Genomic DNA, 22,635 nt, shown 5'->3' on the forward strand with positions numbered 1-22,635 from the left:
GATTCCAGGATACTGGAGTGTCTTGGGCAAGACACCTTGAACTGCAAGAGCCAGAGTATGCAAAATGAAAGTTCGTTGGTGCCTGTCTGTTTTACCTCTGTAGAGTGGTGATGATGGCACTGTTGAGGTGATGGTTTCAGAGCCCCAGGAAATGACTAACCCACACGTCCTCTGAAGCCAGCCCTAAAAGCAACTGCACAATTGCACATCTCGACTGCAAAAAGGGAGAAGGAACATTTGGCACGCTATGTTCTAGCGTACATAGAACACTATGTATGCTAGAACGCTATACAATTTCTATCTGGAAATTTTTTTTTCTTTTTTAAAAATAATTGCTGCCTTTTATTCAGAGGCTAAGCGCTTCTGCCCTCCCTTTTTTACAGGAAATGTTGACGGAAATTGCTCCTTGGTTAAAGAAGGAAGACAGTAAAGGAAACTCTGATTAAACGGAAACATGCCCGTCATACAAGCTCAGATCCAACCACAGCTCTTATCACATCTGCAGGGTCCTATTGAGGTAAGATTTCTCAGATTTCTCTTTAGAGAATTGTCTTTTTTCAAAATTCCAAATGTCGTACTAGCATCATTCACAGATTATTTAAATGAACCCATCTGCACAAATCATCCAAAGATATTTATATTTTTATTGTCTATTTCTTTGAATGTCTCATTTGTTTAGACAGCTTTGTCGTGTGAAGTGCCTGCTGCTCGTGGATCCTTTTTATGCTTCAGATTTTGTTCAAAAAAAGAGTTGTGGACTTTGGGATGAGTTGCTATTGTAATGTCAGGACCAGGTTTTAAATGAGGTGCTCCATAATTAACCAGAGAATCAATTAATCTAGCACTATTACAGCAAAAAAGCTTGTGGTGGATCCTTCTCTGAAATGTTATGAGGTGGCATTTCAATTCAGAGAACTTCTGTTCTAATTTAGGTTAAGTGCTTTCTTTAAACGCTGTACTTCTATTTATTGTAATAAATATCTGAAAGCAGTTAAATAAGCTGATTACTGCATTCACGCATGTTCCAGCATTCCATTTGGGAGTGTGTGTGTATGTAGTTTAGCAATCATGGAATAAGAATGCAGAGCCTTTAATAGATTGGTAACTAGTTAAAGAACAGGAAGCTGACAGTAGGAATAAATGGGCAATTTCTATGGGGGGGGTTAAGATGTGGAGTCCCCAATAGTTCTGCATTTGGGCTGCTGATTTTTAACTTTTCATAAATGATCTGGAGTTAGGAGACACATTTCTAGAGTGTTCAGAGTGGTAAAAACCAAAACTATTCAGAGTGATTACCAACCAAAGCAGATTGTGAGGGTCTCCCAAAGAACCTCTCCAAACTGTTTGAATGGGTAACCAAATGACAAATGTAGTTCAGAGTAAATACAGGTAAACTGATGCACATCAAAGCAAAACAAAAATTTCCAATTTCACTTATTGGGGCTTGAGCTTTCAATGCTAAAGTTCAAGTTTATTAAGTTGATCAGCACATAAGCTATACACCTATTTATCTAAAATCTTAAAACCAGAGTTTAAAACCACATAGAAACAGAATTTGGCTATAACCACAACACACTCTTTGCAAAGACTACTTAACAGTAATTTCAATCTTAAAGAGTCTGAAAACACAGAAAATTTATGTATCCATTTCTTTAAGAATTAATCTCTCCCTGCTGTATATTTTGGGCATAGGAAAAAGATATGCACCGGGGTGTCTAAATCAGTTAAGGGACAGTCACAATAATGCTGCTCGGGAGGGATCCTTTGAAAACGACCCTTCATTTGTGCAGTTGGTAAAGCTTTACATCACGTAGTCATATAAGCCCGCCTCAGTTTGGGAACCATCAGTACATAAAAATAAATGGGTAAAGAAAATTTAGTGGGAAATTTAATTCCAAAATAAGAAGGGGAGCATTTACGCTTAGCCTCCCTTAGAAGGCAATCCCAATCTTGAATTAATAGCTTTTCAACAAGAAGTGAATGGCTTCTTCCACTAAATTTTTCTAGTGACTGCAGGCCCAGCTCACATATTTTCATATTAATTCAGTGCTGAACTGATGGGACTTGGAATTTCAATGATGAACCACAAAAACATCTTGGGGTCATGATGTGCTGTGGAATAAAAGCAAATTCTATGTTAGGGTTAATAAGGAAAAGGATCGTGGATAAGACTGCTAATATTACGATGTTCCTATACAAATCTATGATGGAGTCACATTTGAATAGTTCTGATTGCCACTCCTCCAGAAGGATACTGTATTGCAGAGCTAGAAAATGAGGACAAACAAAATGATCAGAGGGCTAGAGTGCCTTCCCTATGGGGAAAGAATACAATGTTTGGCTTAGATAAAAGATAATTAAGAGAAGACGTGATTGAGACTCATAAAATTATGCATGGTGTGGAGAGGCAGATGTTTTTCTCTCCCACATGTAATACTTGAATTAGAGGTCAACCCATGAAACTGATTAGCAAGAGATACAGAATTGACCAAAGAAGGTACTTCTTCACATCATGCATAATTAGTCTGTGAAATTCATTATCACATGATGTGGTGATGGCCACTGGCTGGAATGGTTTCAAAGAGAGATTGAACAAATGTGTGGACAATTCCATCAATGATTACTACATTGTCATGACTGCCTTGTGCTACTTCCAGATTTAGCATTAACAGTGGTGGTGCCTCTGAATACCAGTAGAGGAGAGCAATGGGGCAGATCCAAATATGCCTTTCACTCCTGCTTGTTGGCTTTCGAGATGCAGCTGGTGGGCTACCATGAGCTTTGGCGTGATTCAGCAGGGCTTTTCTTATGTTCATATGCATATTTTACATCTACAGAATTTTTCCTTTCTCTGTCAGGCTCTGTATTTACCATAAAAGCCATTGCCAGATGACAAATCAAGGTTAGAGAAATGCAGTGCTAGAAAACAATGCTAACACTCCACTGGCTCTTTCTGTGGTTGTTAATGAAGCAAGTAGGAGCCAAAGATAATACAGGTAAGAGGCCATATTAAGAGGTCATTGTCTGAGATGGAACACTGCCCTCATGGGACTGCACAACCCCAGTGTTCACCTGTTCAAAGGTATCATAGGTCAAAGTTTGAAAGCTAGACCCTCTCTAGCACTAACAGTGCAATCCTATGCACACTTTTCTGGATGTAAGCCCCATTGAACACAGTGGGACTGTGGAGTAAGCATGCATAGGATTGCACACTGCAAGCTTTGGTGCGAGGCATGATTGTCACATGTGGGAGACTCCAGTAAGCAGTTGGACAGCTATGGGCATGACATATTTGGGCAGTGGCCAGTAAAGCCATATCGAAATCAATGTACAACACTTGAGTTAATGTGGTAAGCTACTTCTAAACAGCCAGCAGGCTTTGTGTATGGTGTAACTTTCTCCAAGAAATTGTACTGTTTGTTCAAGGACAGGATGAGGAGACAGGTCAGCCACTGAAATACCTAACAGCCAGTTTCACTAGCTAATCCCCCTTCAGCTGTAAGGTTGCATATAAATTCTGTTGCTTTCCATAGAAGAATGAATCAATTTGTTCATGATACTATGAAAATAGCTGTTTTCCTCTTGAATGTCACTGATATTTTCACCTTTTCCAGGATTTCTTCACAAGAGCCCTGTTGTGAGGTACCGCGCCATTAGTGAGGAGAGGTTTGTCTTATCATGTGACCTTGCATCTGAGAACAACGCCTCAATTTCCCACAGTTCTTCTCTATATGAACATCAGGTGCAGTGGTTCTGGCAGCCGAGGGTTCTTTCACCCCTTATCCCCCTCAGTCATGATACCGCACGCCGAAAGCATCAAGAAAATTCCCTTTGGTTTGATCCAATAACGGTTAATGATTCTGGAACATATCTCTGCACAAATAGGTTTGTTGCTTTGACTGAGCCTCTTTGATTCTCCTCCCCATTCCAAGAACTTATTTTCTTCACCAAAATCACCATTGGAATTAAATGTGCAATTTCTTGGCAGGACTGTGCCCTTAGTTTTTAAATTATATCTCCCCTTCTATTCCCCAAGGATTCCAGATATGCTTATATGATCCTGTTACATGCTGTATGATTGTAATATTAAATATGAATTTTGTGATCTGACTTTATAATCTGACTTCCAAAATGAAACAACATTCAACTTTATTATTTTGATTGCATCTCTTCCCTGTGTAATTCTTTTTTTAAAATCTTCATACTGACAGCAATTTACAAATTAATATTCATTGTGCATCATTCAGAAAAGAATGAAAATGCCACCATAAACATTTACTTAACAGTGCAATCTTATGCACACTAACTAGGAGTAATATGCATTGAAGATAATGGGACTGGCTTCTGATTAATCATAACACTGCACTGTCAATCTGTCACTTAATAAAATGGCAACATTCAGACTGCCAAACCATGGTAAAACGACCTTTATGTCAGAAACCTTTGAATAAATCTTCAAATCTTAGTACTTTGTGGGCTACTTGATGATTTTATATTATAAATAAAATGGAATTTATTTGTAATATATTAGAATAGCTATTCTAATATATTACAAATAAATTTCATTTTCATAATATACCCTTGACGTTTTCTCTACTTATGTGTCAGCTCAGATCCTCTGGATAATTTTAGCTAAGTTTCCTTTCTGTATCGCACAGGAAAAAATTTGTCAATATTTTCGTAGACGTACAAACAAAGAAAATGGCTAATTGTTCAGCTAACAGCACAAGCGAGCTGGATGTGGTTGTTGAACAAGCAGCATCTATTGCTTGCCCTGGGAAAAAGTGTTTTCCTCATTTGCAACGTTCCCCAGTTAAATGGCACAAGGTAAGGTCATTGTCCTTAGAGCAGGTAAACATACAGCCAATGTTTGATTATCTTTTTGTTCCTAACAGAGGTGCAGTTCCATGTCATTAACACTGTTGAATGGGAGAGAAGGCATATCTTCTTGTGGAGCAATAGAGTGAAGCTCACATTCCACACCGTTAGCTTCATTGCTTTTTGGAAATTTGAAAGTGATTCTCTTGCTTACGTTAGCATTTTGTTGAAGTGCAGCATCCTGAGTACACAGATTCCAATAAACTGGGTAAAATGCCAGAACGCCTTGAGGATGAATGTCAAAAGGTATCAAAGCACTGAAAATATGAAATGTGTTTTTAAAACAAACTCTGCTTTCAGATTTCTTTGGACACCTTTGTAATTGTTTGTAAAACAGAACTTGCTCCAGTGTCCATGTGCTTGGAATCATATCCTAAAGAAAACAATAGACCAGAAGCTATGAATCCAAATGGCTATTTCAATATCAGACATTTAGCCTTCCCTGTTAGGTCCTTATAGCCATGCTTTGCCTGGCTCCCAGACAGTGACATCCAAAGTTGCCAGTGTTAATCTAACCCTTCTGTCTTTTGAAGCTGGTAAACAAAAATTGCAACAGACCCAAGGTGAACAATAGAGAATCCCTTAAAACCTCCTTCCACAGCTTTCCATTCTAGTGACCATTTTCATGCTCATTCAGTATAGCTGCTATTGACCAAAGAAAGACTAAGCTATTACACTTTAAATATAAGAACATAAGAAGAGCCCTGCTGGATCAGGCCAAAGGCCCATCTAGTCCAGGTTCCTGTATCTCACAGTGGCCCACCAAATGCCCCAGGGAGCACAAAGGACAACAGACACAATCTGCGTCCCGGTGCCCTCCCCTGCATCTGGCAATCAGAGGCAGCCTGCCTATAAAACCAAGAGCTTACATATAACTACTATGACTTGTAACCCGTAATGAACTTTTCCTGCAGAAATGTGTCCAATCCCCTCTTAAAGGCATCTAGGCAAATGTCACCTGTAGTTCAACCTTTAACTGGAGGTAGGTCAATGCTTCCTCCCTAAAGTAGTCTGTGGTTCAAACCATCCCCCCTCCAGCTATTCTTTCACTTTCTTTTCCTTCCCTTCTACTCAGTCACCACATTATCTGCATTTTTTCTGGTAAGTTTCGTATCTCCACTGCAGTATCATTTAGTATAATAATGTAATGTATAAATTGGGGCTACCAGGTCATGAGTTTCCCATCCCGCAAACCACTGGGGTTTTCCAGTGAGGGCAGCAGAACACTCTGTAAGAGCAGACTGATAAGGTGTGTTCTTATACTAACTGATAGGGATTGAGCAGGAGTCTGCATGTGAGAAAACAGGAACTGGGATGCCAATTGCTGTGGGAAATATGAATTTGTAAGCTAGTTGTGAAATGGTGAGAGTTAGCTAGTAAGTGAAATTTGTAAGCTAGTTGTGAAATGGGGCAGGAAGAGGAAGCAACATGCACAAGGGCTAAGAAGTGTTTCTCCATATGCTCGAACACACCAATGCTTGAACCTGTTTTAGGCAGGTGCAGAGAAAAATCCAGGCTGAAGGAGGCCCTCAGGAAACTGTCCTCCATACAAAAGCCATAGGCTCAAAGCTGCTTTCAGGGATCAAACCTGGGCCCTTGGCAGTTGTCCATTTAGGCTGACTCCAACACCAGTCCTGGGCAGATGTGAAGGAGACAAGAACATACCATCCAGAGGAGGAGAGATACTCCTTTTATATTTCCCCGCCCCTCACCATCCACACACACAGTGGCATAGCTAAGGGGGTGCAGGGAGTAGCAGTTGCACTGGGCATCAAGCTTTAGGGGGGCAACAAGCTGAACTTGACACTAGTGACCAAAATTGTGAAAATCTTGGTATGTATGAATAATACCATTGTGTTATATATCATTGGAAAGGTAATTTAATACAGAATGCAATGAAGCAAACTGCACCGGAATATCTGTTTTCTATCAAAAGTTATGACCAATTAACCAGAAAATGAAAACACAACTGCCTTGTGGAACAAAAAGTGGATTTGCTTAACTCCAAACTGACCTATGAGACTGTTTGTTCTGAGTGCCAATGAGATGTTATTATGATGCAGCTTGGAACCAACAACTTTTTATTTATTTACTTAATTAAATTTGATTTTGTCATGCAGGGGGCTACAAAATGTTCTTTGACCCCAGGTTGTAGATAGATGCCTTAGCTATGCCACTGAATGGGGGAGGCAGCAGAGCATGTGGGTGGTGAGCTGCTGGGGGGGGGAGGTACGTTCCTCCCAATTTTCACTTTTTATAAAGCCTGGGTGTGATGTCACTTCCAGTTGTGACTTCAGATCCGGGGCAACATTTTGAGCTTGGCACCGGGCTACAAGATCATTAGCTAAGCCACTGCATGCACACACTGTTTCTCCTGGGAGGACGAGGAGCCCATCAGGGCCCTAGATTCAGCTGTCAACAATATATTACAATCAAATGTGCGTTAGATCCTTTTTTTCTTCTTTCCTCCATAGAATGGAATAGAAATCAGCCATCAAGAGGACAGACCAGGCCTGCGATTGAGGAGTGATAAAATCTTATTACGTCCTGCCTATGACAAAGATCATGGTGTTTATGTATGCGACTACATGCTGATTGACAACAATATCCAGTGGACAGTGAGAACCATTGTCACTGTGAACATCATCAGTAAGTCAATATACTTTTAGAGTAGGGGCAGCCCGATTCTAAACCCACACTGGAATGGGGAGGCTGGCTGGCTGTCCTGCCCTGTATCCAACACAGAGTTGGGGCTACCTGTGGCTCAGACCGGGGCAAGGGGAATTAATTTCCCTTACCTCAGGTAATGCCGCAGCCCAGAGCTGCTCTGGATCACCCAGGACTGGAATTAGGATCTGGCACAAATGCTGGATCCTGGCCCCACCTCCCACCCAGCCGTGGCCCTCCCACAGGCCTGCCTACCGCCTACCCTCCCTCCACCCCAGAATGCCTCCTTCCCACCCTCCCCAAGTCCCTACACCTGACTCAGCTACCTGGCCTTATCAGTGTGCTGACACCTTGGGCCTCATGCTGCCTCCAGAGGCTGGTGCCTGTCTGTGCGCTGGCCTCCCTCCTCGAATGGTGGCGCAGAAGTGCTTTACAGTACTTTCACGGCATCGCTGGGCTGGCACAAGTCAAGGATTGGGATTGCACCCTAAATGTAATACTTTGATATTCTGACACTGAATGTGTGTACACACGCACACAGTCATTAGCTCCAGCAACTACTCTGGGTGTACAGGCAATGACGCTGAGAATAAATGGGAAGCCATTTTCCTTTTAACTCTACCATTGTGGTAGCTCCAGTGCCACAGCCTTAGTATGATATCTACTATGTATGCAGAGACAAGCGAGGTCTTGAAGTCTTGCTGCAGAAGGATCAGCATTGCCGGGGAAAAACATTGGTTTACCCCTTGAGCCCTGACTCTACATGGGAGAAGCATGTATTCTGTGAGGAGTATGTATTCTGCAAATGGAAAACCACTTATAAAGGAAAAGAATCTCAAATGGTTGGGCTTTGCTGCTGAAGATGAGCTGATCTTGGTTGATATCACCACTTTTTGCTTAACGTGAACGCTTGTATAATTTTGTAAGCTGAGAAAAAAACTTCCTAATTATTTTTGTAGAAATATCCTTTAACTAGCATGGGCATGGTGCGGTGAATTTTTCCTTATCAGTGACATCACTGGCACCAACTAGTTTGGTGCCATAGTGGTCATATATTTCCTCTGGCCGACAATAGTAGCTCAGTAGTGATGGAGATACTAGCTGGAAATAACCGGTGACCAGTGACCTCCAGCTGCAACGTTAGTGTTGGGTTCCCCACCACAACTTCATGGTTTTGAATGAAGAAAGATATAGCTCCTGTAACCACCCTTAACCATCTGTATACAGTGGGGACTTCATTTAATTTTTGCCTATCCAAAACACTAAGAAAGGGACTAATTCAGTGTGTGGACCACAAATGGCTGTTTAGTGCTGTGGTGGAGAAGTACTACATGTGAGTAACTCCCTCCTTTCGTTAGATCTGACTTATGCCAGAGCCTTAATTGGGAAACGCTGCCACAAAGCTGGCTGGGAGAGACCTTGCATAAAAACCTCCCTTCCAGTCATTTGGAGAATTCCACCCAAACCTATCCAATCTGGCATGTACCAAAGGCTTAGGAGGACTGGGACAAGATTGAGTTCAACCAAGCACAAGCAGGCAAAAAGTTAAGCTGTAAAAGGAGAATTTACTTTTTTTTTAAAAAGGGGATGAGGTTGGATAATATCAGGACAAAAGAATCATTAAAGCAGTTTTGAACAATTGCTTAGGCCAGGGGTGTCAAACGCATTTCATACACTGGGCCAAATAGCATTAAAGATGCCTGCTGAGGGCCAGAAGCAATGTCATTAGGTAGACAGTGATGTCATTAAATGGGTCATAACCAGAAATAAGCAGTTTTCCCTCACTTAGAAACTCATTAGCCACCAATGACAGAAGAGAAAATATGCAAATATTTTCAAGATATGGGAGAGCCCAATTATCATGTAGGCTGCCCTTTCAACAGTGATGCCTCAGCACTGCTCAGCAACTGAGAGCTCCAGGGCCAGATAAAGAGCTTCTATGGGCTGCATCTGGCCCCTGGGCCTTATGTTTGACACCAGCGCTTAGGCACTTCCAAAGCCTAAGCCAGGGATCTTCGCAAAAATGCAAGCAAGTGATTACAGACAAACCAACCTCAAATACATCCCTAATGGCTTTGTCCTATCCAGATGAAGAATACACAGAGTACCCAAAATAATTTGTCTGCCTGGCGATGCAGATTTTCTGCAATGACACTGGTTCCAGTGTGTCTCAGGAAGGCCTCTTTCCTATTAAACCTTCTACGGAGGGTTTCTTTAAGCCATTTCTGCCCTATTTGCAACAGGGACCAAATGTGTACACCTGTGAGCTGGGCTAAAATGGGTTTTAAGAAAGACAGATAAAGAAAAATAAAGGAACATGAGGTGCTCAATCATCACAGGTGCCTCCCTGTTGTGTGTGTGTGTGTGTATTTTTAAAAAATACAAAACTCTTTCTGTGATTTCTCATGGATTTCCGTTTGTGAAACTTGCTATTTAGCCATGTATACTCTGTATACTGCAGATACATTGAAGTTCAATGGAAAATGCCTCCTAGACTTCCTATTTTTATGATACACTTCTTATGTTGCAGCAAAGGACACTGTAAATTCTCCAACTGTTCTAGATCCCTACTATGTGAGAACTCTCGAAGTAGAACTGGGTAAGCTGAATAAGACATTCATTTTGAAATAAATGAACATTGTTTCTTATTCCAAAGGCTAATCTTGTCTACCCCATCAGATTCTTGTTATCCACACTTGGCTGGTTATGCCCAAGCATATGTTAACAGCTCAATTCAAGTCTGCGCATGTCTACTCAGAAGTAAGCTCCACTGTGTTCAACAGGCCTTGCAATGAATTTGTAGTGTGACCACCCAATCCTGAGAGTTACGACAGCGGAACAAAGATTCTGCTATTGCCAGTAGCCATATGGCGATGAAAGTTCCCTTTCTATGAGATCTCCATGACTGCACAACCTTTACATATCACGCTCTATTGGCTCAGGGGTGGGGTTTAGCTAGGATTGGGCTATGAGTCTTTTTGGATTGCCTGCTTTTTAAAAATTGGACTACCTGCCTCACAAATTAGGTACTTCCCTCTACAGCAAAGTTCATTGTGTGATGAATACAGTAAGAGCATACTGAAAGAAGCCAACTTGACTTAGTCAAGAAATGTAAAGTGTAGCTTAATATGTGGATAATTTTACATGTATGCTCATAACTTGATCTCTACATATCAACAGATGATTTATATCTGTGAACAAGGGAACATAGTTGACTCTTTCATCCAGTGACGCCTGCAATAGACTGGTTTAGATGATACATCTGAACTGGCCCCTCTTTGCATGATCATGGTTGTCCTGCCCTTCCTCTCAGTGTGCCTTCCCCATTTTTCTGAATGTGTGCCAGAGTTTGTCTGAACTACCCTGGCACGTGTGATTTAGATACTAATTTGAAGTAGTATCATTGATAACTGCCCTCCCATGATTAAAGGGAATGCTTGCTGGAGTGGGGGAGCAGGGACTGTGCAATCCTGTTCCTACATGAACAGGAATCAGTTTGAACAAGTATCACCCAGATTAGTCCTACAGTTTTCAACATTGTTGGTTAACATGAACATAAGAACATAAGAACATAAGAACAGCCCCACTGGATCAGGCCATAGGCCCATCTAGTCCAGCTTCCTGTATCTCACAGCGGCCCACCAAATGCCCCAGGGAGCACACCAGATAACAAGAGACCTCATCCTGGTGCTCTCCCCTACATCTGGCATTCTGACTTAACCCATTCCTAAAATCAGGAGGTTGCGCATACACATCATGGCTTGTACCCCATAATGGATTTTTCCTCCAGAAACTCGTCCAATCCCCTTTTAAAGGCGTCTAGGTTAGACGCCAGCACCACATCCTGTGGCAAGGAGTTCCACAGACCGACCACGCGCTGAGTAAAGAAATATTTTCTTTTGTCTGTCCTAACCCGCCCAACACTCAATTTTAGTGGATGTCCCCTGGTTCTGGTATTATGTGAGAGTGTAAAGAGCATCTCCCTATCCACTCTGTCCATCCCCTGCATAATTTGGTATGTCTCAATCATGTCCCCCCTCAAGCGTCTCTTTTCTAGGCTGAAGAGGCCCAAACGCCGTAGCCTTTCCTCATAAGGAAGGTGCCCCAGCCCCGTAATCATCTTAGTCGCTCTCTTTTGCACCTTTTCCATTTCCACTATGTCTTTTTTGAGATGCGGCGACCAGAACTGGACACAATACTCCAGGTGTGGCCTTACCATAGATTTGTACAACGGCATTATAATACTAACCGTTTTGTTCTCAATACTCTTCCTAATGATCCCAAGCATAGAATTGGCCTTCTTCACTGCCGCCGCACATTGGGTCGACACTTTCATCGACCTGTCCACCACCACCCCAAGATCTCTCTCCTGATCTGTCACAGACAGCTCAGAACCCATCAGCCTATATCTAAAGTTTTGATTTTTTGCCCCAATGTACATGACTTTACACTTACTGACATTGAAGCGCATCTGCCATTTTGCTGCCCGTTCTGCCAGTCTGGAGAGATCCTCCTGGAGCTCCTCACAATCACTTCTGGTCTTTACCACTCGGAAAAGTTTGGTGTCATCTGCAAACTTAGCCACTTCACTGCTCAACCCTGTCTCCAGGTCATTTATGAAGAGGTTGAAAAGCACCGGTCCCAGGACAGATCCTTGGGGCACACCGCTTTTCACCTCTCTCCATTGTGAAAATTGCCCATTGACACCCACTCTCTGCTTCCTGGCCTCCAACCAGTTCTCAATCCACGAGAGGACCTGTCCTCTAATTCCCTGACTGTGGAGTTTTTTCAGTAGCCTTTGGTGAGGGACCGTGTCAAACGCCTTCTGAAAGTCCAGATATATAATGTCCACGGGTTCTCCCGCATCCACATGCCTGTTGACCTTTTCAAAGAATTCTATAAGGTTTGTGAGGCAAGACTTACCCTTACAGAAGCCATGTTGACTCTCCCTCAGCAAGGCCTGTTCGTCTATGTGTTTTGAGATCCTATCTTTGATGAGGCATTCCACCATCTTACCCGGTATAGATGTTAGGCTGACCGGCCTATAGTTTCCCGGGTCCCCCCTCTTTCCCTTTTTAAAAATAGGCGTGACATTTGCTATCCTCCAATCTTCTGGTACCGTGGCCGTTTTGAGGGACAAGTTGCATACCTTAGTCAAGAGATCTGCAACTTCATTCTTCAATTCCTTAATAACCCTTGGGTGTATGCCATCAGGGCCCGGTGACTTATTGATCTTTAATTTATCAATGAGGTCTGAAACATCTTCTCTTTTAACCTCTATCTGACTTAACTCCTCGGTTAGGAGGGGCCGTTCGGGCAGCGGTATCTGCCCGAGGTCTTCTGCCGTGAAGACAGATGCAAAGAACTCATTTAATTTCTCTGCCATCTCTAAGTCTCCTTTTATCTCCCCTTTCCCTCCCTCACCATCCAGAGGGCCAACCGCTTCTCTGGCGGGTTTCCTGCTTCTAACATATTTGAAGAAGCTTTTATTATTCCCCTTAATGTTGCTGGCCATGCGTTCCTCATAGTCTCGCTTGGCCTCCCCTATCACCTTCTTACATTTCTTTTGCCACAGTTTATGTTCCTTTTTATTCTCTTCATTAGGGCAAGACTTCCATTTACGGAAGGAAGCTTCCTTGCCCTTCACAGCCTCTCTAACTTGGCTGGTTAGCCATGCGGGCACTCTCCTGGATTTAGTGGAACCCTTCTTTCTTTGCGGTACACACCTCTGCTGGGCCTCTATTACTGTTGTTTTAAGCAGCCTCCATGCACTGTGGAGAGATTGGACTCTTTTTACCCTCCCTTTCAACCTCCTCCTAACCAGCCTCCTCATTTGAGGGAAGTCCGCCTGTCGGAAGTCAAGGGTTTTTGTTAGAGATTTGCCTGGTATTCTTCCCCCAACGTGCACGTCAAAACGGATCGCAGCATGATCACTGTTCCCCAATGGCTCAGCAACGTTTACATCTCTAACCAGGTCCTGCGTACCGCACAAAATTAAATCCAGAGTCACCTGTCCTCTGGTGGGCTCCGTGACTAGCTGATCTAAGCCACAGTCATTTAGCACGTCAAGAAATCCGGTTTCCTTATCGTGACCAGAACACAAATTGACCCAGTCAATATGAGGATAATTGAAGTCCCCCATGATTACAACCCTGTCCTTCCTTGTCACCTCCCTGATCTGTTTCCTCATTTCAAGGTCCCCATCAGATTTCTGGTCTGGAGGACGATAGCACACCCCCAGTATTACATCGCTGCTCAAGCCTGGTAATTTAACCCACAGAGATTCTACGGTGGAGTCTCTACATGCCCAGAGATGAGTCATCAAGTGCTGAGTCATGGTAACCAGTCAGCTCTGACGGTGGCAAAGCATTGCATGTGGAGCTGCAGTGCCCTGACATCATCTGGGAAAGCCCTGCTTTAGGCAGTTCTGCCTAATACAGGATAGAAAAGTGCTGATCAGGGGATCAGGTCTACTATTGCTAGTATCAGCAGTAGTACAGTGCCATCAACATATATCAGATGTTCTAATCTAAAATGAATAATGAAAATTGGATCCCTGCCCCAAGGGAGTTCACAGCTTGGAAACCAATACAAGGGAGAGGAATAAAGGGGTAAACAGGGCAAGCACACACAATTCTGTCAGTGTCACAAACTTAAACTTAGTAAGGAAGAGGGACTAATATGTAGTGTCCAAGCCTTCAGGGGCAACCCCTTGAGTACCTTAGTATTTCAGATTCTCAGTACCCTGCCTGGGTTCAAGCATGTTTTCCTAACCCTTATGAGTTTTAGTTGCCTGTAAAAATAATGTTACTTGCTCAGGCCTTTTAATTCATGCTGTTTGAATTCATGCTGTTTATGCTTTTAATTCATTATCTTTAAAGAAGGCGTTTTTAGTGTGATCCTTTATCTGCTACTATCTTTAGTTTTTATGTGCTAAGATAGTTATTTGTGATTATGGTCTCTTTGATTAATGGTTTATTCCAGTGGTTCTCAAACTTTTTAGCACCAGGACCCACTTTTTAGAATGACAATCTGTCTGGGACCCACCAGAAGTGATGTCATTAGCCTGGAAGTGATGTCATGGCTGGAACTGACATCATCAAGCTGGAAGTGTAGTCATTGTGATGCCAGATTCTGCTGCTTTCTGAGAATGCAACAACACTGGGTTATTTCTCAGCTATTTTCCAACAGCAAAGTGAATCAGAGCACAATCCTAACCAATTTTCCAGCACCGAGGTAAGGGCAATGCAGCTTTGAGGTAAGGGAACAAACATTCCCTTTCCTTGAGGAGGCTTCTGTGACTGCCACCCAACTGCAGGATGCCACACATGCCCCATTGACACAGCTGTGTCACTGCTGGAAAGTTGATTAGGATTTGGACCTCAGAAAGTAAAAATAAAGCCTATCTACAACCTTGACACAAGCAAAATAACCGCACAGCCCTCCACCCCACCAGAATTCCATCTTCTTTTCAATGGCATCTTATTTTCAATGGCAGCTGCACTAGGTCTTATGTGACCCACCTGAAACTGGCTCACAACCCACTGTGTGGGTCCCAACCACTGTTTGAGGAACACTGGTTTATTCTGTGAGCGATAAACCAGCTTGATGTTGACTGGGCAGAAGGTATAAATATATCAGATAAATATATACTGAGGCATTCATTTATGAACTGGTCTAAAGATCTTTGCATTCAATTTTGGAAATTGTGTGTGTGTGTGTGTGTGTGTGTGTGTGTGTGTGTGTGTGTGTGTGTGTGAGAGAGAGAGAGAGAGAGAGAGAGAGAGAGAGAGAGAGAGAGAGAGAGAGCAAGGGCTGGTTTTGATGCGCATTACCCCTTTTTTTCCAGGGAAAGCTCTTGAACTGAAATGCAGAGCTCAGTTTGGCTTTGAAAAGATTTCTTCTTCTTCGATGCAATGGTACAAAGAGAATGGCAAAAATAAACAACTGGTACAGCAACAATGGTATGGAAAAGATCACTTTAAAAGGGGTTATTGATCATACAATTAGTGATTAATAATTTTTCATTACTAAATCAACTAATCCACTTACTTTTGTTAATATCTAAGGATGATTAGTTTCCTAATACTGATGTAGAGTTTTTCACTGCTTTACAGCCCAATCCTATATAACTCCCCTGTGCAGTGATGCAACAGTGCCAATGCAGACTCCGCTGAATCCTGCAGAAGAGATTAAACATATGAAGACCTCCTTGGGGTAAGGGAATATTTGTTCCCTTGGCCCAGGTAAGCCTCTAATGCCACCACAGGTCAACCTGGACCTATGCCAGTGATATTGCTGGTGCAAGTCCATGTTGAGCTGTGAAGGTGGATGGGGCCCAGGAGGGGGGATAGGATTTGGTGGGTGTTGCTGCCACCAAACCCGCTCCCTCCCTGGGTCTGATCTGCCCTCTCCCTGCCCCATCTCCTCCTGAGCATGCTTGACTGAATGAGGACAAAAGCCCATCTGGTCCAGCCTCCTGTATCTCACAGTGGCCCACCAGATGCCTCAGGAAGCACACAAGACAACAGGAAACCTGCATCCTGGTGCCCTCCCTCGCACCTGCACACACTGAGCACCATAGTCAGAGCCCAAGCGCCCAACACCTCAAAGTCGTTCCCGTATACATCAGCACCAGCAACATGCTAGGTGGGACTTGACAGAAGGAGAAGAACTGCAAGGTTCCAGACTAGAAAGCTACCCTTTAAGACCCCCACTCTCCAAGCAGGAGGTCCAGGAGAGGTAATGTAAGCATGAACATATTTAAGGCATTAATAGGCCTCTGACCCTTGTCAGGGCAACTTGTCCCTTTGGTGCTGTGTCTCTGACCTGCCTTGGTCTTCTGACTCAACTGTCCAGTTATTCCTTTCTGGGCTTCTGCATGTGACCCAGGCACAACAATGTGGCTGCCCCACATTTTCATGATGGCTGCAGTACCATTTTGAATCACTGCCACTGTGAACATCAGGGCTGACATCTGTACGCTGTTTGAAAATACATTTGTTGGGGGTCATAATTTTGTTGAAACGAGGTCTATGTGTGAATGACTCAAACATTATCCTATTAGGGTTCATCCGAAAGGACTAGAAGGTGAAATTTTTGAGCTTATTCTCAAACTGACGGAAGTAACTGAAGAAGATTTGAACAGTAGCTTCATCTGCATGGCTCACAACTCTATTGGGACATCTACAGGGGTGTTCAAGCTTAATAGGAAAACAGAAAAAGGTGAAACTAGCAAACCATCTTTTGTGTTTGAAAGAACATCACTTGATGTTATCACAGATGACATTTGCTTCAAGAATACTGCTCTTCAGTTGACTAATGGTCAGAGATGTTCTTTAAATGGGGAAAGAACACTTTTGCAGTTCTGGGATCCCTAGGATCAAACTTGATGCAAGATGAACATGTTATTGGCCCTCTTGTGCTTCCATCTCTCTCTCTCCCCCCCCCCCCATAAATAGCATGCAGGGGACCCAATTCAGCTTGGGAATAAAGCAGGAGTATGGAGGCTTTAACCTACCCTTACAATACCCAGTTGGACTCCCTCCTCCAGAGCATGTATTATTTGCAATGGGAAAAGCTTGGCTTGGCTTCAATCGATAAACAGCCCTTGAAAACATTTGAGAATTCTCATTCTCAGTGTGGGGTTGGATCTGGTTGCAGCTCAGCCTGGGGCAAGGGGAATTCATTCCCCTCACCCCAAGTAACGCTGCAGCAGCCCCAGTGGGGTTGCTTGAATCTGTGCCACCTAAAAAGGTGGCACAGATCCAAGCAGCCCATGGCTGCTCTGGATTGCCTGGGACTGAGGTTAGGATCTGGTACAAGTGCTGGATCTGGCTCCCCCCCCCCCCCACAAATTCAGCGGTTGTGTTAATAAACCGCTTTGTGAACTTTTTGTTGAAAAGAGGTATATAAATACTGTTGTTAATAATAATAACAATAAAGACAAATTCTTAATAGCTATTTTTTCTTCCTTTTTAGTTAAGTTTTTCTTGGTCACTTTATGCTGTGTCATCATCATTCTCCTTGGCCTCTTTTTGGGAAGTATGTTTGTTTACCAGCACTGGATTGAAATACTGCTGTTTTGTCGGAACTACATGGCCAAAGATGAAACTGTGGGTGGTAAGGACTTTAGAATTATGGTATATGCATTCAGCATTTTTTCTCTGGTCAGTTTTGATTTTGGTTCAGAGTTAATTTCTGAGTAACCCTCATTCCACAGAACCACATCTCTCACTCAGACTCTCTCTCTGTCACACACACACACACACACACACACACACACACACACACACACAAACCTGCTCCTGCTTCTATGGAAAAGCATATTCAGAACGAAATGGAGCCAAAGGGGCAGGAGGGACAGCTAACTTTTTTAAGAAGACATTTGGGAAAGTGTGCGGCTTGTTACAGATGTTTGCACTTAACATGTAGTTCAGCCTCCTGCACACCTGTTCCAATAATGCACACCCTGGGTGTTCATCAATGTAGTATTTAGGATACTAGGGTCACCTCTGTTTTTATTTGTACCCCTATGGTCATCTTCCATCAGCATGTTTAAATGTATAGCAATCTTAATACCCAACGTCATAATAATGCAGTAATAAAACTGGAATACAAAACTGCTGTTGTGTACTGCTGTCAGTTTTCTGCTGTATTACAGTGGCCCCTGCTGGTGAAATGAAGGATTTTTCAATTTGAATAGGTTTCTGAAAATTTATTCAAGAACTCATGCAGACATTTCACTTTGAGAGATGAGGGTACGTGCGGAACTCTTTTGTTCTGGGAAAACGGATGTATTTCCTTCAGGTGTAGTGTGCTACAGTGGACAGAATGGTATGCTTGGGTGAAGGACATGATAAAACATGACACTGCTAATCCTACAAGCTGAATACTCACGCAAAAAATGTGGTGGCTGGTGAAATGAGATCTCTCCCAGTTCCGGTTGCCACAACTGCTACAGAGCTCTGTGTGTATAATGTGATGGACAGTTAAAATGTTTTCCTTCCATGCTCCTAGTGCTTGAATTACATCATCCGATTAATCCTCACAACAACCCTGTATGGTAGGCCAGTACTGTATCTCCATATTACAGGGGAGGTGAACTGAGAGATGGTGGCATCACTAATAATAATGATGTCATTGCTGTGATAAGATTTGAAATGGTTTTTTTCTTTAAAGGTTGAGTGCTTCTTCATTCTGTGACTTTGTTTTTGTTCATTTTTAGACAGCAAAGAATTTGACGCGTTTGTGTCCTATGCAAAAGCTGATTCACCAGAAGCAGATCTAGTTTTCTTTAATGAAAGCCAGGTTGTCAAGGAGGAGACATTAGCCTTGGAGCATCTTCCTCAGGTTTTAGAAAACAAATATGGATATAAGCTATGTCTCACTGAACGGGACATCCTTCCAGGAGGAGGTAATGCCTTACATGATTGGTTAATAATGGCTGCTCCAAAATAGTTCCTTTTGATTAAGAATTCCAGGGTAGATTTGCATTAGAAACATAAGAAAGCAGATTCCCAGTGTTTGCTTTCTTAGTCATATCCTTGGTTCTCAACATTTTTGTCACATTCTAACATGACTCTGTTGTGGGCATACTGGCAGTTTCCTGAAAGCATTATTGCCAAGCGTACTTCTGCCCCTAAAACTGGCAAGCAGTAGTTAGTGTGAAATCACTGCTGCAAGACCACTTAATATGTTACCGCTTTCTTCTGGATGCTTGAAAGAAGTGTCCTTGTACCTATTCCCTCAGTCAGCAAGAATGTACCAATTTCACTAGAAATTTCACAGGTAGATGAACCAAAGCAAAACAGCAGTCATTTCTTCCTGCTCCTCTGGCATTACAGACAGTTCAGAAGAGAAGTTCTTGACATAGCTTGACCAGTGATTTTCAACTACTGTGTGCCTTGAATGGTCCACAGATGTGCTACAGGGTTTGGTGGGAGGGTCATGTTTAATAGGGCCATTGGAGGATGTGAGCCCTCCCCCTCCAGCAGTGTAGTGTGCCTTGTCAATTGTCAAAAAATTGATGGTGTGCCCTGACAATTTTAGTGCCTTTTCAGTGTGCCATGAGATAAGAAAGACACACTATATGCTAAAATTTTCGGGGGACACCATCAGTTGTTTGACAATTGACAAGGCACACTGTGCTGCTGGCAGGGGTCCACATCCCCCAATGGCTTTACTAATAAATTGCCTTCCTACGGCACACCTGTGGACCATTTGCAGCACACCAGTGTGTTGCGGCATACTGGTTGAAAATTGCTGGTCTAGCTAGTACCCATATGTAAGGACCAGTTCCTGCCTTCCTTCATTTGAATAACTCACTGGCCCTCTATTCTCTTTTGTCCTTAGCAGACCACCCCTGGTAGCAGGGCCACACTAAGGCCAATCTATATATTACACAGAAGGCATGAGCTGGTCGTTTTTTTCTTTTAGAAAAAGAGTGTATGTGCAGATCTCTCTCTCTCTCTCTCTCTCTCTCTCTCTCTCTCTCTCTCTCTCTTTCTGTGTGTGTGTGTGTGTGAGAGAGAGAGAGAGAGAGAGAGAGAGAGAGAGAGAGAGAGAGAGAGAGAGAGAGAGAGAGAGAACGGTTAAATCACAGAGAGGTAAGGGGAACTTTAGCAAATTGTCCCTGGTGCAATTTCAGTCCTCCCCCACGTGCTATTTATAATAGGAAATTTTTTTCCTGCATGCTGTTTTTCAAAAAAAAGGAGGGAAAAATCAGGCCAACGTATGTTCTATGTAACATGTAGTCGACTCTAGAGATGACAGCTTTAAAGAGGTACACTGCTTTGTAATATTTGCATAATATGGGGGGGAAGGAATGAACTGAGAGATGGTAGCTTGTCTAATAATAGTGTTGTCATTACTGAGATAAAGATTTGAAATGGACTTTCCAGTTCTGTGGTGTGTGGTGTTTTTTTTTTCCTTTTTAAAGGCTGAGTGCATCTTCATTTTGTTACTTAGTTTAGATAGCAATCTAAAAAAAGGTCAGATAGCAAGCAGGAACCCAGATAGACAGTGGTACTTTGAAAGCTGCATTCTAGCCTTCTGCCAGCTGGCTACGTATACTGGACTGCTTTTTCTCTTAGCAAAATGGAAACTGTTTCAGTTCCCACACAAGCAGGTGCACACAGCATATTCTAAGAGCTTGGAAAAGACATCCTCCAACAGAACTCACCCATTTATCAAGGTTCTACATTTCACCAACAAATGCCAGTGTCTACGAATTACTAGAGATAGGGGGTCTCTTTCAAATAATGTATTAATGATTGTGTTCTTTTTTTCAGCATACACTGATGACATTGTCAGTGCTCTCAGAAAGAGCAGACGGGCGATAATTATTTTAAGCTCAAGGTATGTCAATGGGCAGGCCATGTTTGAGCTGGAAGCCTCGATCAACAGTGCACTGGAAGATAAGACGATAAAACTCATCTTAATTCAGTTTGAGCCTTTTCAGGAGCCGCAATTGCTACCTCACAAAGTGAAGAAAGCTCTCAGGGTTTTACCCAGGATTCCTTGGAAACCATCTACCTCTCCCACTGCCAACAAGAAATTCTGGAAAACATTGAGGTATCGTATGCCCGTGAAGCATACCAAAGGAACCAAAGTTGGGTGGTCCTCATTTTTTACCCCATTGGTTGATAAGCATGAAAAGTCACTGCAAGAAAAAGCTGGACTAAGAGAAGAAATATGAAGAACTTCCCTAAATTGAGACCTTACTAGAGAGCAGGGACATCACTCATCGCTCGTGGTAGACCACATATTTTGCATAATGGTGACTCTCTAGCTAAAACAGGATGTTGAGTAGCAAGGCTGGGAGAGACTTCTGCTTCAAATCTTCAAGAGCCATTGACAGTTTGAGCAGATGCTGCTGGGCTAAATGGACACCCTCAGCACACAGCAGCTGCAAAATTCATATGACTTTGGTTATCTTTTGCTCAATAATCACTCTCTCAAAAGTAGTATGAAAATGTTCTTATAAGTGGCAGAACTTTTACAGCTAAGACATGCTGAGCATAGTTGTGCTATGCCATATCTTTTCATACTGCAACTATTTAATAATTATTTATAGCGATCTATGTCTCTATATCAGGGTAATAGTAAACACTGAATAAAGAAAAATTACAGTCTGTTCATTGATATTGCAGTGTGATTGTGGTTTTTGTCTTAACTTACATAAAAACTAGTAAACCTCAACAAAATATACGCTTTTAACTAACAGCTCAATCCTGAGCTGCCCGGAGTGCAGAGCTGCTGCAGTGCTGAAAATGGCTGCCTTGGCATCCTGAGCGCAACCGGGCAGCCGCCGGTGGCTCCTCAGGGGAAGAGGACTTTCATCCCATTCCCCAGGTAGGGCAAGCAGCCCCGCAATGGGATTACTTGATTCTGCGGTAGCCCTTATACTGGACAGCAACTTTAGTCATTTGGCCTGTTTGCAATGGTGTGTCAATATCATGCTTATGTCTCCTTTCATGGCAGGTTTGCAAGGGTCAGACTGTGGGCATAATGTAAACTTGAAGGCATTTCTGTAGTTTCATCCCATCACCTCCAGTGTTCTATTCCTTTTGCATCTATCTTTATCTATCCTTCGTTTTTTATTTTATTAATATAAATGGCTAATATACACCAGAAAATCTAGTCACATAAAAACAAAATAGTAATAGCAGAACACAATTGGGCATAAAAATATGCCAGCAACATGGATCTAAAAACAAAGGTCAGCTTAGCTCAAGGACTTCCCAGAAAAACATCCAAGCCTTAACTAGTTCTGAACACGTACAGAGTAGCTGTTTGGTGAACTTCTCTGGGAAATGCATCCCACAATTTCTGACACCCATGAATATTCACTAGAACATGATCTGCAATTCTGAAATTACATTCCCTGTTTTGCAATAGTATCCAACATTTCTTGGACATGCTTTGGAACAGAATACACAGATTGAAAATATGGGTGCTTATGCATTCATAGTAGAAAACTTTCCCTATAGATGTACAGTATTTGTCTGATAAATAGCCAGGAATCGAGATGTTTACCCACTTTTTTATTCTTCAAATCTACTTTCCTTTCTCTGAGGAATCTGCAAA

At 42.6% G+C, this 22,635-nt stretch overlaps 1 protein-coding gene across 1 annotated transcript; it reads left to right on the plus strand.

Moving 5' to 3' along the window:
• Positions 1-454: 454 nt before the first annotated feature.
• Positions 455-21,674, plus strand: IL18RAP (interleukin 18 receptor accessory protein). The gene is made up of 11 exons (XM_066621333.1): positions 455-517; positions 2,972-2,996; positions 3,615-3,885; positions 4,659-4,827; positions 7,353-7,527; positions 10,076-10,144; positions 15,395-15,509; positions 16,613-16,770; positions 17,527-17,667; positions 18,773-18,961; positions 20,838-21,674. Exons 1-11 carry the CDS (start codon positions 455-457, stop codon positions 21,242-21,244), a joined length of 1,782 nt encoding a protein of 593 aa, XP_066477430.1. The 3' UTR covers positions 21,245-21,674.
• Positions 21,675-22,635: the final 961 nt, after the last annotated feature.

This window comes from Tiliqua scincoides, chromosome 3 (genome assembly GCF_035046505.1).
Source record: "Tiliqua scincoides isolate rTilSci1 chromosome 3, rTilSci1.hap2, whole genome shotgun sequence".
NCBI classification, from domain to species: domain Eukaryota; kingdom Metazoa; phylum Chordata; class Lepidosauria; order Squamata; family Scincidae; genus Tiliqua; species Tiliqua scincoides.